The 16,086-nt window shown below is 33.2% G+C and overlaps 2 protein-coding genes across 2 annotated transcripts; both read right to left on the reverse strand.

Moving 5' to 3' along the window:
* Positions 1-10,586: 10,586 nt before the first annotated feature.
* Positions 10,587-11,189, reverse strand: LOC132945720 (uncharacterized). Its single transcript, XM_061015475.1, has one exon. It carries the CDS (start codon positions 11,187-11,189, stop codon positions 10,587-10,589), a length of 603 nt encoding a protein of 200 aa, XP_060871458.1.
* A 1,087-nt stretch (positions 11,190-12,276) lies between these two features.
* On the reverse strand, positions 12,277-13,240 carry LOC132944116 (uncharacterized). Its single transcript, XM_061013293.1, has one exon. The coding sequence runs from the start codon at positions 13,119-13,121 to the stop codon at positions 12,693-12,695; it is 429 nt and encodes a 142-aa protein (XP_060869276.1). The 5' UTR covers positions 13,122-13,240; the 3' UTR covers positions 12,277-12,692.
* Between the last annotated feature and the right edge of the window lie 2,846 nt (positions 13,241-16,086).

A 16,086-nucleotide genomic window follows, 5' to 3' on the forward strand; every position in this document is an offset into this window, starting at 1 on the left:
TGTATGTTTCATGAACGTAATCAACAATTTAGTTCCCTTTTCACTAAACATAAACTCCATAATAACGAACAATTAAAATTAAAAAATATAAATTAAAATACGATCGATGTTTAAGTATAAATTTTTAACTACAAAATTATTATTACATTATTAATTTAGTATAATATAACATTATAATACAAGGCTGTAGTATAATATAAAATACTATAATTCTGTCTACTTTGATGAAAACAATACTTTCTATATATTTTGCTGATTGATTATAGTGGATAGTAATATCCCGATAGAATGTAGCACTGGAGAAATATTATGGATTCCATTAATTCATAATATACATATATCAGTCATGTTTCTATCGCCTAGCATAAGATCACATGTAAAATTACTTAAAATGTATGTATAAACTCCTGTTTATTCTGATCATTTATTTAAAAACCAATGTTTTCCTTCCTTTCGTCCTTTCGTCCAGCTTAATTGTAACGAATAAAATTCGACATACGCACCAACTATGATTATTTAATAATTTGTATAAATAATCAGTTGTTTGTTAATATTATATAGTATAATATAATACATTATAATATGTAGTGTGTATAATGTAGGTGTACACCCTGTATCTTATGTCATTGCACGTGTGGTTTTTTAACGGTTATGGATCGATGACGTAGGATTTCATTAAAACGAAAAAAGATGTGTTTCTTTATTTTTAACAGGCAATTTTTTTATAACAATTTCAAAATTTTTAAATACGCAGGTGTACCAATAGCAAAATCAACTTTAATTTTTCAAATGGCAATTTTACTATATTTTTTAATGGATTCTGGTAAAGCTTTTTTTTCTGAACATTTTGAAAGTCAAACCATCAATTTTGGTTCGATCGTTTATTAACTATGGCCCTCTAAAGTTTAGTAAAATCTGCATTAATACTTTTAACTAAAATAATTGGTATAGGTTTAATTTACAAGAGCTCAATACATTTTTCTTATAACTAACTTGTATAACTTGAAATTTGAATCATAAATTCCCTATATTGGTAGGTATCACATGCAAAGTATGAATTTAGCAGTTGAAATTCTTTAAGAATTATTTAATAATCGTGATTTAAAATAAACGATTTGCAAGATATTTAGATAAATATTCAATCTCAATAGGTAATCTAACTAGTTTGTAACCTAACTTAGGCATACTTTTGATCTAAGTTAATTACAGATTTTTAATATTATTATAACAATAGAATCAAATACCATTAGGTACCTATTACCTTAGTCCTTCGCCGCCTAATAAAGAATCCAAATTTATGATATTGTAAGAAAAGTATGATAGGAAAAGTACGCAATAAAATTTAAATGTACAAAACTAAAAAATAAGAAGGGTTATGAATTTCAACTCCTAAATTCATACTTCACAGGCGATACCTACCAATAAGTACCAATAACCTATATGGTTCAAATTTCAAGTTTATCCCACTATAAGAAGAGCACCATAAAACTTTGCAATTTTTTCATTACACAATTTTTTTTAATCCCCATACATACTTAAGACATCAATGTCAACAATCTAATACCATTTACCAATTTACCATTAGGTATAACTTTAGCCACCTAATAAAGAATCCAAATTTATGATATTGTAAGAAAAGTAACTGTGAAGTAATTAATTACGATTACCTATAATAATAAATTAAAATAATAATATTGATTTTTATGATATTGTATGTTAAATTAAACATAATGAACTATGTTTGCCAACAATGTTGTTTATGTTTTTTTTTTTAGTGTCATTAGATTACCGATTAAACTAATTAAGTGTGTAAAAAGGTAGTTATATGAAAATAATATTTAGCTCTTGTAAATTAAACCTATACCAATTATTTTAATTACAAGTATTAATGCAGATTTTACCAAACTTTGGATGACCATAGTTAATAAACTAGTGAACCAAAATTGATGATTTGACTATCAAAATGTTAAAAAAAAAAGCTTGACCAGACTTCATTAAAAATATAGTAGTTGCCATTTGAAAAAATAAAGTTGATTTTACTATTGGTACACCTGCGTGTTTAAAAATTTTGAAATTGTTATAAAATAATTGCCTGTTAAAAATAAAGAAAAACATCTTTTTTCGGTTTAACGAAATCCTATGTCATCGATCCATAATTGTTAAAAAAAAAACCCGCGTACAATGACATAAGATACACCCTGTATAATGATTTCCATAGAGCGTAAAGCATAATAATTTATTATATAACTTTTTCAGCCAACTACCCATCAATAATTATTGACGTTGAGATAAGTTGGTACTTAGATAATTAGAATTATTTTATATGGTAGCTTGTACACATGTGCAATTAATATTATTATACATTAATATTATATTATGTAAAACTATGATAAAAAAAAAACTATAAAACTCCGATGTTAGAATTTTAAATGTGACACTATAGTGTTTATATTTTTAATTTGTTTTGGATTCACACAAAATTTTCAATCACGATTTTTGTTGTAATGACAGTTCGTAATATTCCTAACAAATTACAAATCATCTAATAACACATTTGGGATTTTTTTGATTTTTTATTTACCTACTTACATATTTTTTTAGGATCAACAAATTGGTTATTAGCTGAGTCAATAATCATATTATTTACGTACTTAAAGATTATATTTAATTTTCAAGCTTTTTTACCAAATTAAAAAGTTTTTATCGACAATAATTTAAAAAAAATTTACACTATTTTAAAAATTTCCAATGGCAGTAAATAGCCCAAAAAGAGTCAAAATATTTTGAAAATTTTACATTGTATGGATAATATCTAATATAAATATTTGGGGACTATTTTCTAGGTGTCCTAAGTGTCTAAGATTATTAGTTTTTAGTAATTCTAACAAAATAAATTCAATTTTGTCAATGTTGATTTTGCGTAAAAATTCGCACTTTTCTTTTCTTTTTTTTTTTTTGATTCTTCTCGACGCTTTAAAAAAAAGGAGAATTTTCAATGTTGACCTCCCGAATGCACTAACTAGATTCACTTTTCTAGCGGAAAAAATATTGATGTTAAGATCGGAGCATTTAAGTTATCCCAAAATATGTTAATGATAGACACTAGACAGGAAAAAAATAGCATTGTAAAACCAATACCTACATTTATCGCTACGCACTCTTATCTAAATTAAGGAATCACATTAGTTAAAAGTATTATTTATGTAATAAAAGAAAATATGAAATTTGGTCTAGTGGTCGGAGGCAATCTTTCAGTGATATTCAAATATTTATAAAATAATCACATAATAAACAATAATAAATAAATAAACACTAAGCAAATTAATTTTTTTCTTATGCGACAGAAATTAATAGAATTAATAAATATTTTTAGATAAAAACAAAAAATTAACTACAAATGAAAAAAGTAAGTTTATAAGTTATAATTTTACTATTTAATTTAAATTTTTAAACAGCAATATATTTTGTTCTAAACGTTTTGAACCATATTATTATAATGTAAACCCATAGACTAAACGAGCTTAGACGTAGGTACAGTAGGTAGCCAGTAACCACGAAGCGTCAGCTGAATAGTATGTGTTAGCGCTCGACTTAAAATGTTCGTTTTGTACGCTAGTAACGATAAACCTTGCTGAACCGGCGTTCGGTCATCGTTATCAACAGTTGAATATATTATCATTTCATATTTGAGTGTTCGCTCGTTTATTTTTTGTTAATTTATATGTTAAGGACATAACCATAACACGGACAAATACTGAATTATTGTTTTATGTTAACTTTGCTGAGATTTGGGATATCTAGCAGAGTTAGGTTACAATAACTTGTAAAACGAATATTTTTAATGGGGATGTTTTTGAATTTTCTATCAATCATCAGTGATCCATATTAACTTCATCAATGGTTGTAGAATTGGGTAGAATTTTTGATTTTCGATCATTCGTTACAAGGGAGGGACAATTGAATATCGCAATAAATAAACTCTGTCCCCCACTCCCCTTTATAATTGTTGAGTTTAGGATTATATTTGTAAATCAATCTGAACAAAAATGACTACCTACACTTCTTTTAATAATAATTAACATTTTACTAAACACATGACGTACACATAAGTTATATTATAATGTAGTGTTTACAGTAGGTGAAAAGTCGGCATTATATACAAGTGACCTATATTGACCTTGTTATTGTAACATTTATGGCATGATTTACAATTTGCAAATAACAACGACATTGTTATAATTGCACAATATGATGTTACTTTTTATACAACATTAAATTATATTCAACAATTATTAGTATAAATAAAAACCATTAAGTATTTACAATAATCTTATAATTAATTAATATTATATAGACATTAGATAATCAAATGAATTTAATATGATAATAATACACACTTATTTCAGAAAATGTACTAAGAATACGTGATATGGAATTTTTAAAGATGATTAATGGTGAGTAATTTAGTGCGATCAGTTGTTTTATAAGTACTATATTTTTGTACCTATAAGTTTTGTCAAATACAAAATTACCCAGTATTTTTCATATCAATATTATCATTATTTGATTACTTCTTTTACAACCACCTTGCAAAAATCAATTAGATATTTAAATAACTAAAATTTAAAAATTTAAATAAATGATTAACCTATACTCTGTCCAACGACAGAACGCATCGATTCTGTCGATTCCCCACGTCGAAACCGGTTCCCCTATGTCAGGGTGTTGCATGGGAGAACCAGTTTTGTGCTACGTGTTCTTTCGCTGGACAGAGTATAGCTTTTTATTATCTACAAATGTTGTCTAATAAAAATCATTAAATTTTTTCTATGACCATTCACAGGTTATGACGATGGTAAGAATTTGGATTCATTGATGTCGAAATAATGTAAATTAACTCAATGTAAATATCTTGTTCGTTTTTATTTGTATTTATTTTATATTATCAGTCGTAGCCAAAAGTAAGTACATAAGAAGTATATAATCATAAATGACAAAGCACATACGAACACGCATCCAATACTAGGTACTTATGATAGCACACAAACTAACTAATTCACTTTGGATACTAACGAAAAAGAATGAAAGATATAGCAGGTTCAACAAAAACGCTTTATAATGTATAACTGTTGTCACAATACCAATGTTATTCGATATTTCGATAACATTTATAACATTTATAAAATTACAGAAGTTAAAGTTGAAATCTATTATTACTTTACAATAATACAGAATAATCCACGATTAAACCATAAATTGTATTCAATATTTAAAATATTTTCTACTGGTAATTTTAACACATAATATCAGCTGCTTCATATAAGATACGTACAGTTTTTAGAAATTATTAAATTAATGGGTCCTGGCATATTATATTGTTCAATGAATGAAAATTAGTCTGTTAATAATTCCGTTAGAATAATAAATTATCTGCTTAAAAATATTCTTCGTAACGGGTGTAACTGTTCGGGAAACAAACTAAATTTTAAATATTTAGGAATTAACGTGTTTCATTTGAAACAAAAACAGTTAACTAATATTCAGTATTGCTGACATTTGTCTTCAATACAATATTACATGCTTATTTTACTTCTTCTAAGTCTAAAGTATATAATATACCCCATAATATTGTGTACAGATAAAATTTATAACATTTAATGTACTACATCTAGTTTGTTTTAATCACTCTAAAAAAATAATTTTTACAAGAATATTTAGTAATATTTATATTTTACTTCAACATTTTAGATAATAAAAAATAGGACTAAAGATTAAGCGTTCAATAATATTAAATATACTAGCTTTTAAACTGTATACATATTTTAATTATATTGAGTCATAAACTCATAACCAAATCCGTAGCCAAAACAAATTTTCGTGTGGGGGGACCCTATACATTAATTAAACATATGCATATTATATTTTAAGCATCCACAAACAAGGGTTAATAGGTAACTCTTACATATGGATGACATGGACAAAACGCGCTTACGCAGTCTCAGTAGAAATAAATTTTGATTCTAGAGTAAAAATAGGTACCTATTATAAAATTGAAATTTTACTATATTTCTGGCTAGACGGTACGTTTTTTTCCATTGTTCCCAATATATTATTCATTATATCGTTTAGAAATAGGAAAAATTAGGGGCTGCTTGAACACATTTGGGCCGATAACTTATAAATATTTTATTATTACCAAATTGGGCTGAATTTTCTATTTTCCCGGGGACAATTTTTATTCCCAGTCCACTCCTGCTTATACGAGTGGCCGAGGTATCGGTCGTCTGCGCGGTGGCAACAGTGATGGTGACCGCGGCGTTGCGCGTTGTCTCCTTGGGCCCTCGTACCACAGCCGGCTTTGTGACGTTGTTTCCCGTCGTTGGCTGAAGTTCCCGACGTCGCAGCTGTCATTAACAGCAATATATATGTATAGTTCGGTGACGCTTGGAGGAGCCCTTGGTATGCTGATGGGTATTCCGGCGGGTATGCCGCTCTCAGGGCTGGCTTGAAGGAGGTTTGAGCTGTGCAGCGGCCCTGCGCATTGAAAGTCCCCACGGGTCGCGTTCTAATGCGAAAATAAATCATCGGATATTAGTTTAATACGAATTAAAAACAGATGGTTTTGACCACCGTATCACTGTTCGTCAAAAACGTATACGTTTTTACCAAGGTGTATCAACATCCCATGGTTTTTACCCACCCTTCGTAAACGTATAGGTATGGGCAGTGTGGCTTGACTCATTTATTCTTACCCGTGAATACGACACGTACGACATTGACAAAACGCGTTTACACAGTCTGAGTAGAACTCACTCAATTTTGGTTCTAGATTAAAAGTACCTATAATAAAATTGAATTTTGGCAATATTACCGAGGACAAGACGATACGTTTTTTCCATTATTCCCAATATAACGTTAATTATATCGTTTAAAAATAGCGAAGATCTAAACATTTTTAAATGACATTTTTTTTTTTTTTTAATTCACCATCTTATATTGTCATATTTTAATTTCGTAATAGGTGTTTTTATTCCAACACCAAAATTGAGCGAGTTATACTCAGACTACGTAAACGCATTTTGCTCATATGGGTCCATAGTTCATATGTAATCGTGTATTCAACTAATGATTGATTCATATTCATCAGTAGGCTTAAAATCAAACTATCCCTGAGGAGCGTTTTGTCTGTTCAGTTCCAATAACCAATACCGTGATTGAGTTTGTTTATACTTTTCCACTTTCCGCTTTTTAACGCTAGCCCTCTAGTTGTTATAATAAATACTTCACTTTACTAACTTTTCAATGATTTTAACTTAAGTTTATTAATCAAAAGTACCTGTATTGATTTAATTCAAAATTAGAGCGGTTAAGGGGGGTCTCCACTACATACGTTCACGTGTATGTGAATTTATTGACTGAGCCCATTTGCTATGAACGGTCCCCCGAACGTTTCCCGTTAGTTAAGATGGGTTAGATCGGCTAGGATTGCTAACATATTAGCTTCCTCATAATCCTTATGTTATCAATATACAGCGGTATACACGAAATTATCGAATTGGATCCAGCAACACGGTATCATTGTTAATCGTATGGTAAGAACGTATAAACACTCCGGTATACCGAAAGCTTACTAAGTATACCAACCACAATCACAGAAGAGCATTTTTATGCACGTACACGTGAACGTATGTAGTAGTAGAAACCCACCTTCACCTATCATGTCTCGAAATATATACCACGGTTGATTTACATACTGCACCAAGTGTTTACGAATTTCAACCTTTTCAACGTTTTAAACGTTGGCGTCCGTAAGTAGTATGAAATAGCCGGTTCTGGCTCCCCCTGCTTCACCCCCCGCCAACACTGCGCCTCCTTGCCCTTCCCTGCGTCATCATGCCCCTCCTTGCCCTTCCCTACGTCATCAAGCTTATCTCCCTCCCCCCCCAACCTACACTGTGCCTCCTTGCCCTTCCATACGTCATCAAGCTTATCTCCCTCCCCCTCCAACCGCCTACACTGCGACTCCCTGCCCTTCCTTCCAGCTCCTCCCACGTCATCGTGGACCCCCGCGAGCGCCTATATATATATATATATATATATACATATACCACAGTATATAGCTATATATACTCTATACATACTATAGTATATATACCTATACATACTAAAGTATATACCTATACATACTATAGTATATACCTATATATACTAAAATATATTGGTATAATACATATATATATATATATTTATATATATATAGTTATATTATATATTATACAACATAAGCTTATTTAATATGTCGATGCGTTGAAAATTTATATCGCATTCATCCCACACTATCGGCTGGAATATAGATACGCGGCGTATTCAGCAGTGAAGTCTACACCCATATAATTCGCGGAATATTCGCGGAATATTCGCGCTTACCGCGGACCATCTATTAACTAAGATAATTATTATTTTTAATTTGCATGCGAACGTCATATACACTGCCGAGATATATGATGATCGTAGATCATTACCGGTGCAGCTGTTCGACGTTCGCCAAGTGCAGTGCTTCGATATTACTTTTTAAAGTTAAATTTAATATTATAAACAATAAATGATGACGGAACGTGACGTTCGACTGCGGCTAGATGGGGATATGCAGCTCGTCGAGTCAATCGATACCACTGATTTTGTCATAGACTTTTTAGGCCGCAAGTCTATCAGCATCGGGCTCGACCCGTCTAAAGATTTAAACGTATCTATCCGGATAATCACGCCATCGTGGTTCGTATGTATAACAGCCGATTTTTTACGTCACCTTTACTCGTTGATGGGGCATATTCTGTCGATTATAACCGATCCACCGGTTAAAAGCCGCAAGAAACTGTTACTCCGGGACGAGACGATCACACTGTCCAAAATTAGTTATCGCGGTAATAATATACTGGTAATCGAATCCCACCACCAACAAGGACGCCGTGTATTATTGAGCAGACGAAATCTATTAAAGCTCCAAGACATGCAATGGATTATCAACGAGGTTATCGCCCAAAAATCTAACATTATACGTCACATGGTGATGGGATAAACTGATCTTATGGCCGCATATTTATACGCAAATGTACCAGTGGAGAAATCCTCGTCAGTTGAAGAAATTACAGCGATCATCTGCAATATCCACAGCGATTTATCGACACTGTATATCGTCCCGAAAAATGAATACAGTTTCACGAACCAGATCAAATTGTTTGCACACAAAAAACTCGCCGAGTGTGAGCACAAGAAAATGCGTGAAAACGGTACAGACTATCCGATCAACGACGATGACACCGCCGCCGCCGCCGCTGTCATCGAATGGGTAATATATTATTATATTATTTTATATTATATTATAATTTATAATATATCATACGTTATTTTTACAGCCGATCAGACTCGAAGAAATTGACGGGTCAGCGATGTTTTCTTATACAAACTATTGATGTGCTGCTGTCCACCGAATTCCACACGGTGCATTCAACCACCGGCCAGGGATATAGGAAAAATAGTCGACTAGGCATAATATAATAAATTATATACATATATATATATAATATATATGTATACGTTGTTATATTGTTACATAACATTGCATTCATATTATTGTACGTTACTTGTATTATTGTGAAATAAGATTTCTATACCTATTATTACTATACACATATACACTGTCAAAATCACTGTATAATATATTATGATATTATATAGGAAAAAACAAAACGCGTTATATTTATTATTATTATTATTATTTATTCCAGAAACATTATTAATACGGATATCAGATATCGTACGATACATATTATATATTATAATTAAAATTATTATAATTCAATCGCCAAATAATAGTAAACATTTTAATGGAAAAACATAAATACAATATATACATAATATAATATAGGTGTATATGAATTATATTTTTCTCACTTCACCCGTAAATGGATTATATTGAACAATGCGATCGTGTATGACTAGACAGTAGGCGGACGTATGGGCTGAGAAATTATTGGATGCCTCTATCTCAATACGTAAATCGATACTCGAAGTCTTGGCGTCATCGTTTTGACGCGAACAATCTATACAGATAAATGGGCCCAACTCTTTATACTGTTCCCTCGTAAGGCACGGTTGGGCGTTAAATCGCTCATAATAATGTTTCTGAAAATCGACGTAATTCTGGTAGAACATGGTGAACAGATTTTTATCGAAACTTTCGTTGAAATCTTCATAAGGGTATTCGACTGAGTTAATATATGCTTTGACGTTTGTCAGCGAGCACGCATCGTAATCGACGTTATAACCGTCTGCCACGGTACCAGGTACATTTATGAGAAAAGCATTAAGCACCTAGGTCTCTCTACCTGTGAGCATGTTTTAACCATCCAAGAGTGTTTGCTCGTCTGCGGTAAGTTGGGGAACTCACACAACTCCCAGTTCCTAAAAGCACAATTTAGCATTTTTTTTGCTATCAACGATTTTCAACAGTTTCAATCTCTCTCGATCGTCGACTTTAATAACAGGTATTTTCCACGACACTCGCGTCAGCTGTACTTCGACTTCTTTCACCAGAGTCTTAAATTCGTGCTAGAAATTTCCTCCCCCGCAACGGTAGCGAAATGTAATGAACTCAAATCTGACATCGATCTATTCAAAATCAGCTGTTGGCTACAATTCACCAGTATTCGCTTGAAGTCCTCGCAAAAACCGAAAACATGCTTTAACGGTATACATCCGCTGAACGAACCGTCTTTAACGAAATTAGCATTATTGCCAGTGATATCCCAAGCAGCGTTTTGCATGATATTCGCGTCGGCAGGCGAATACGAACAATAGCTCTTCATCGCACTGGTTATACCAGGTTTTTTAACCCATTGTACTTCGATAGAGTTTATCTCGTATTTCATCTCGTTGAATAAATTCGTTGACCCGTTATGGGCTAAGCTTATTACTGTCTTCATTCCTTCGGGCTGCGTTATTTTACCCTCGATATAGATATAACTTTCGCTCGGCAGCGTATGTGCGTCCCGATTTTGAATTGCGGTACGGATTTCGTCCCCATTATCCAGCGCACTTGTGGAAAATGGCAGGAAAGAATGTACAAGCATTTGCCGAATTGGTGATTCGTTTACATACGCACCACCCACGTCTAAGAACGATTTATCCATAGTGTTTATGTATAATATAAAGTAACAAATAAAAAATTACTATTTGTTTGCGATCAAGCGTAAAAAATTACGATTATCGAGCGTCAGCGATTTGTTTTTTTTTATTATTACGATTAATTTTTTTACGAACAGCTGTGACGTGTTGTAGTGTGTGCCTGTCAACGGTCGCGGCTTTAATGCATGCCTCACCACTGTTCACAGCATATTTACCGTCATTAAATTTCAAACCCATTTTTTATAAGCAGTCTGATGTTTACAGCTTCGCCGCAATAATTAATTAACTTCCCGTTTGGATCGGTCAATGAAACTCGTACGAAATCAATCGTATTTGTTTTCAGTTTATACAACACACTATATTTAGGTATTTCAACTATTTTATAACCAGGTGTCACGGTCGGATAAAATTCATGTATCGTATGCGATTGCCGTCCGTTGTTGAATGAGCCTAAAGCCAAGTTACATTCGACTTTTATCGTATTAACGTTCATAATTTTCACTACGCGATCGGACTCGTGTCTATGATTGCGTACCAAAATACGCTTATCGAAGCCTAATAACGACGTGATGCTATCTTCGACGTTTAAATCGATATCACTATTACAATGCATAGTACATTTCAATGTGCTGCTATTAGTCGACAAACTAAAATAATGCACGCCGATGTCTTTTAAGAGTTCACGTATTTTAGTTTCTAAAACAATTATTTCATAACACCCAGTAGGTATTTTAATCTTAATTATCTCGGACTGTTCGCCGTGAATGATATGCAGAGTATCGCACCCAGTCTCGACATTAGGTATTGAATTAAATGTTTGCATGCTTAGAAGCCCGATTTCAGATTTGTCACCAACCTCTATGGGTGGGAAAAAATGACATTCTAATTCGGAGCTGTTTCCGCACAGTGATAGTGTCTGAGACGGCATGTTGTCGACGATAATATATATATATATATTATATATATATATATATATATATATATATATATATATATATATATATATATATATGTATATATTATTTAATAATAATATAATTATTGTTTATCGGTTAAAAATTTCAAACATAAATGTCCACAGTTGAACTGTGGATACTGACTTTTTATTTTTTAATTTTGTCGATGATATTTTTTTCCTTTTAACAGCGACCTTCTTAAGTCCATTACCGATGTTTTTGCGCGAACCACGAACACTCGATTTCCGGGCAATAGTATACGAACCCCCACCACTTTTATGTGGATTTAGATACATGCCTTCGCCTAATTGTATAGGCGATCCGCTGTCCGATCTAATACTGCGTATTGTCTTCACTATGTTAGACACCCCGCCCACCAGCGAACCCAACGCCGAAAGTCCAGCCAATATAAGAATTAGCGCTAGCGCGCCACCGATTTTAGGGACTTTGATCACACGAGGTAGTTTATTTTTATTTTTCCTCGATCGAACGCCCTTGTTTGTTTTCACATGTTTTCGTGCAACACATACCGCAGATTTAATTAATTTTAATTTAAGGTGTCGACGGGCATGTTTTAATCGATTTTTTAATCGCTTTTTTACACGCGCCGACAATTTTACCGAACCCGCATCCGGTTTTACGTTTAGCCTTCATACCAGTGGTTACAAGCCACGCGGCAGATTTTTCCTTATAACCAGCGGCTTTCGCGCCCACTCTGTTCCAAGCTCGTTCTTCCATAATACTGTCGGCCGCACTACGTTCGGATAAAGAATTACTTTTATCGTAAGCTATATCGTGGTCTCTACATGCAGAATCTAGACCGTTTATGCCGGTCTGTCCGAGAGCAAGTCTTTTTCCTAAATTAGTCGCAGGTCCGCAGTACTGATAACCTGGTAAATGTAATTCGAATGGTAAACTATTTATTATAGTTTTCAACAGACCAGCACCGCTATTGGACTTGACCTTCCGACGTGGTAACATTGTATGGGCACATCACACGGTCGGCACGCGTATTTATACAATGCGATTCATCAGGCAAGACATAAAACTCAAAGTGGATAATATCGATCCGTTATCGCTATGCAATAGCGATATCGAGAAGCTACCGCCTAAGCATGGGCCGCTGTTTGCGAATTCTATCAGGGCGTTGATTGTAGGACCGTCGGGGTGCGGGAAAACGAATCTTATTTTCACGTTATTAGTTCACGAGAACGGGATCAAATTCGAAAATGTATATATTTATTCAAAAACACTGCATCAAGCCAAATATATCATGCTAGATAAGATTTTATGCGACGTTCCGGGTATAAGTTTATTCAAATTCAATGACAACGAGACGGTGATATCGCCCGAGAAAGCTCTACCAAATTCAGTTTTCCTATTCGACTACGTGATAATAGAGAACCACAATATCATTCGATCGTACTTTTCGAGATCCAGTCATAATCTAATAGACGTGTGTTATTTAGCCCAATCGTATTCACGTGTACCGAAACAATTGATTCGGGACAATGCTAATTTCATAGTTTTATTCAAGCAGGACGAAATGAACCTGAAACACGTTTACGACGAACATTGCTCGGGTGATATCAAATACAACGAGTTTAAAGATTTTTGCATGACGTGTTGGCGTGGCGGCAGATTTGAATTTATTGTAATCAGCAGTGAACACGAGCGTGATAACGGTTGCTATAGACACGGGTTCGACACATATGTTATTATATAATAAGCCGGTACGTCGAAATATAACACATTTGCCCGGTACCATGGGAAAGGTAAACAACTTGCCGTCGGTGTCCCCGGCGTCACCGTCGTTATTGGCGGATATTATTCAAGCGAGAATGAATATAAAAAAAAAATATCATGCGCTGAAAACCGGCCGTTTTTAAACCGAATCATTAGTAAATAATACACTCAGTTCTATTATCGATCATCTTAATAAAATACGCGACAATATCGATACCCCCCACACGCATTTATCGGTGCATCAGCCACAACCCCCACCCGCGTCACCGACGCCCACACTATCGTCGTCACGGCAGTCATCACCGCGATCGCTACCGGATGTCTATAAAAAACATTCCACCGCCTCATCATCGTCGTCGTCGTCGTCGCTTACGTCACAATACGATTTGAATGAACTATACGGACAGTGGCCAATAACTGAATTAGATAAAGTATACGCACCTAAAAAATTAAGAAGTGGCGAATATGTTTTGGGCAACAAAGAAATTAAATTTATTGATAACGAAATGCATATCAAAGACGATGACGGTTTTTATCCCATAACGCCCGGACTTATTGAGTTATTATTCGCCAAGTCCCCAGCGGCTGAAAAATATTCACATGAAGATTTAAGTGCATATAAACGTATTTTAATTCTGACATCAGCGCACATGACAACAGATGGTACGCGTGTCCGCAGTTCCTTAGGGGCGAAATATATGAATGTAATTTCAAAACTGTTCGCGGCCAAGGACGAAAAGACGTCTGGTAGTGGTATAAATATACGATTACAGAAACATAATATTGTATATTGGAACGATCCCAATGAGCTGGTCGATAGATTACGATTATTGTATTCGTCTCTCACGGCTGGTAATACGGGTGTTCGTAACGAGATAATCTCGATTTGTGCAGAATTGGTCGAGGCTGGTATATTGAAAAAAATTCCAAATGTCTAAGCACGAGATCGCGGCCGAACTTCATGGAGCGGCGAGAAGGACATACCCGCGACGTCGCGTCATTGTTTACGGTAAAAACGATTTATACCAAGCGGACCTCGTCAACATGCGTCAATATGCCAACGTCAATAAAAATTATAATTACATATTGACCGCAATTGATTTTTACACAAAGTACGCTTACGGAATCGCATTGAGGACTAAACGTGGTGACGAAGTGTCTAAGGCTGCTAGTGGAATTTTTGCACAGAATAGACCTAACCTATTACACGTCGATCGGGGGCGTGAGTTTTACAATAAAAATTTCGAGGCTTTATTAAAAAAGTATAATATAAAAATGTATAGCACTTTCAGTGCTTTAACCTTTAGTGACGCGCGCGGTATCAGACCATATAGTTGCGCGCGTGGGGTAATTATTTTCCGTTAATATAAAAACACTTTTTTCTTTACATTATTCAGTTATTATTGACTATTTATTGCAGATTTTAAATTACAATTTATAAAATAACTTTCTTATTAAATTAATTAAGTATATATTAATTAATTTACATGCGTGTTTTACAAATTTTAATAAAAAAAAAAGGTGGATAAGTGGATGTCGCTCTGCTGTACGGTAGGTTACAAGTGGGTCACTGTAATGGATGGTGTTAAATTTGAATTCAATGATATAATATCATTGTATAAGAAAAAAGATTCTGAGCGAAAACGGTCAGTCACCCTATGATATTACCAAGTATATTTGATGATATTATTGTGAATAAAGTAATTTATATATAACCTATTAACGTGGAGCCTTGTTTTAAATTTTCAATCCTTAGCCATAAAAGTTAAACATTTTATAAATTTTTAACCACAAAATAATTAATAAATTATAAATTTGATAAATGTTGTCAAAATTTGAACTTTAAATGCTTATAAAAAAAAATTGTGCAAATGTATTTTTAATATTTTTCAACTGCTATTAAAACGATATATCAGGAGTCTAATATTAAATTTTCACGCTTTTTTACCCAACAAATAAAAATTTATTGATATTTATAGAAAAAAAAACTAAAAAAATTGAAAACTGACAATGTCCGTAAACAGCTCAAATAGAGTCAAAATATTTTCAAAATTGTATGGTGTATAGAAAATGGTAATATAAACATTCAGTGAAATTTTCAAGTATCTACAGTCATTCGTTTTTTAATTACAATAAAATAAAAAAATCGTTACATGAGAAATCGAGTAAATATCAAATGTTGTAAAAATATAAATTTCAG

This window comes from Metopolophium dirhodum, chromosome 5 (assembly GCF_019925205.1).
Source record: "Metopolophium dirhodum isolate CAU chromosome 5, ASM1992520v1, whole genome shotgun sequence".
Lineage (NCBI taxonomy): Eukaryota > Metazoa > Arthropoda > Insecta > Hemiptera > Aphididae > Metopolophium > Metopolophium dirhodum.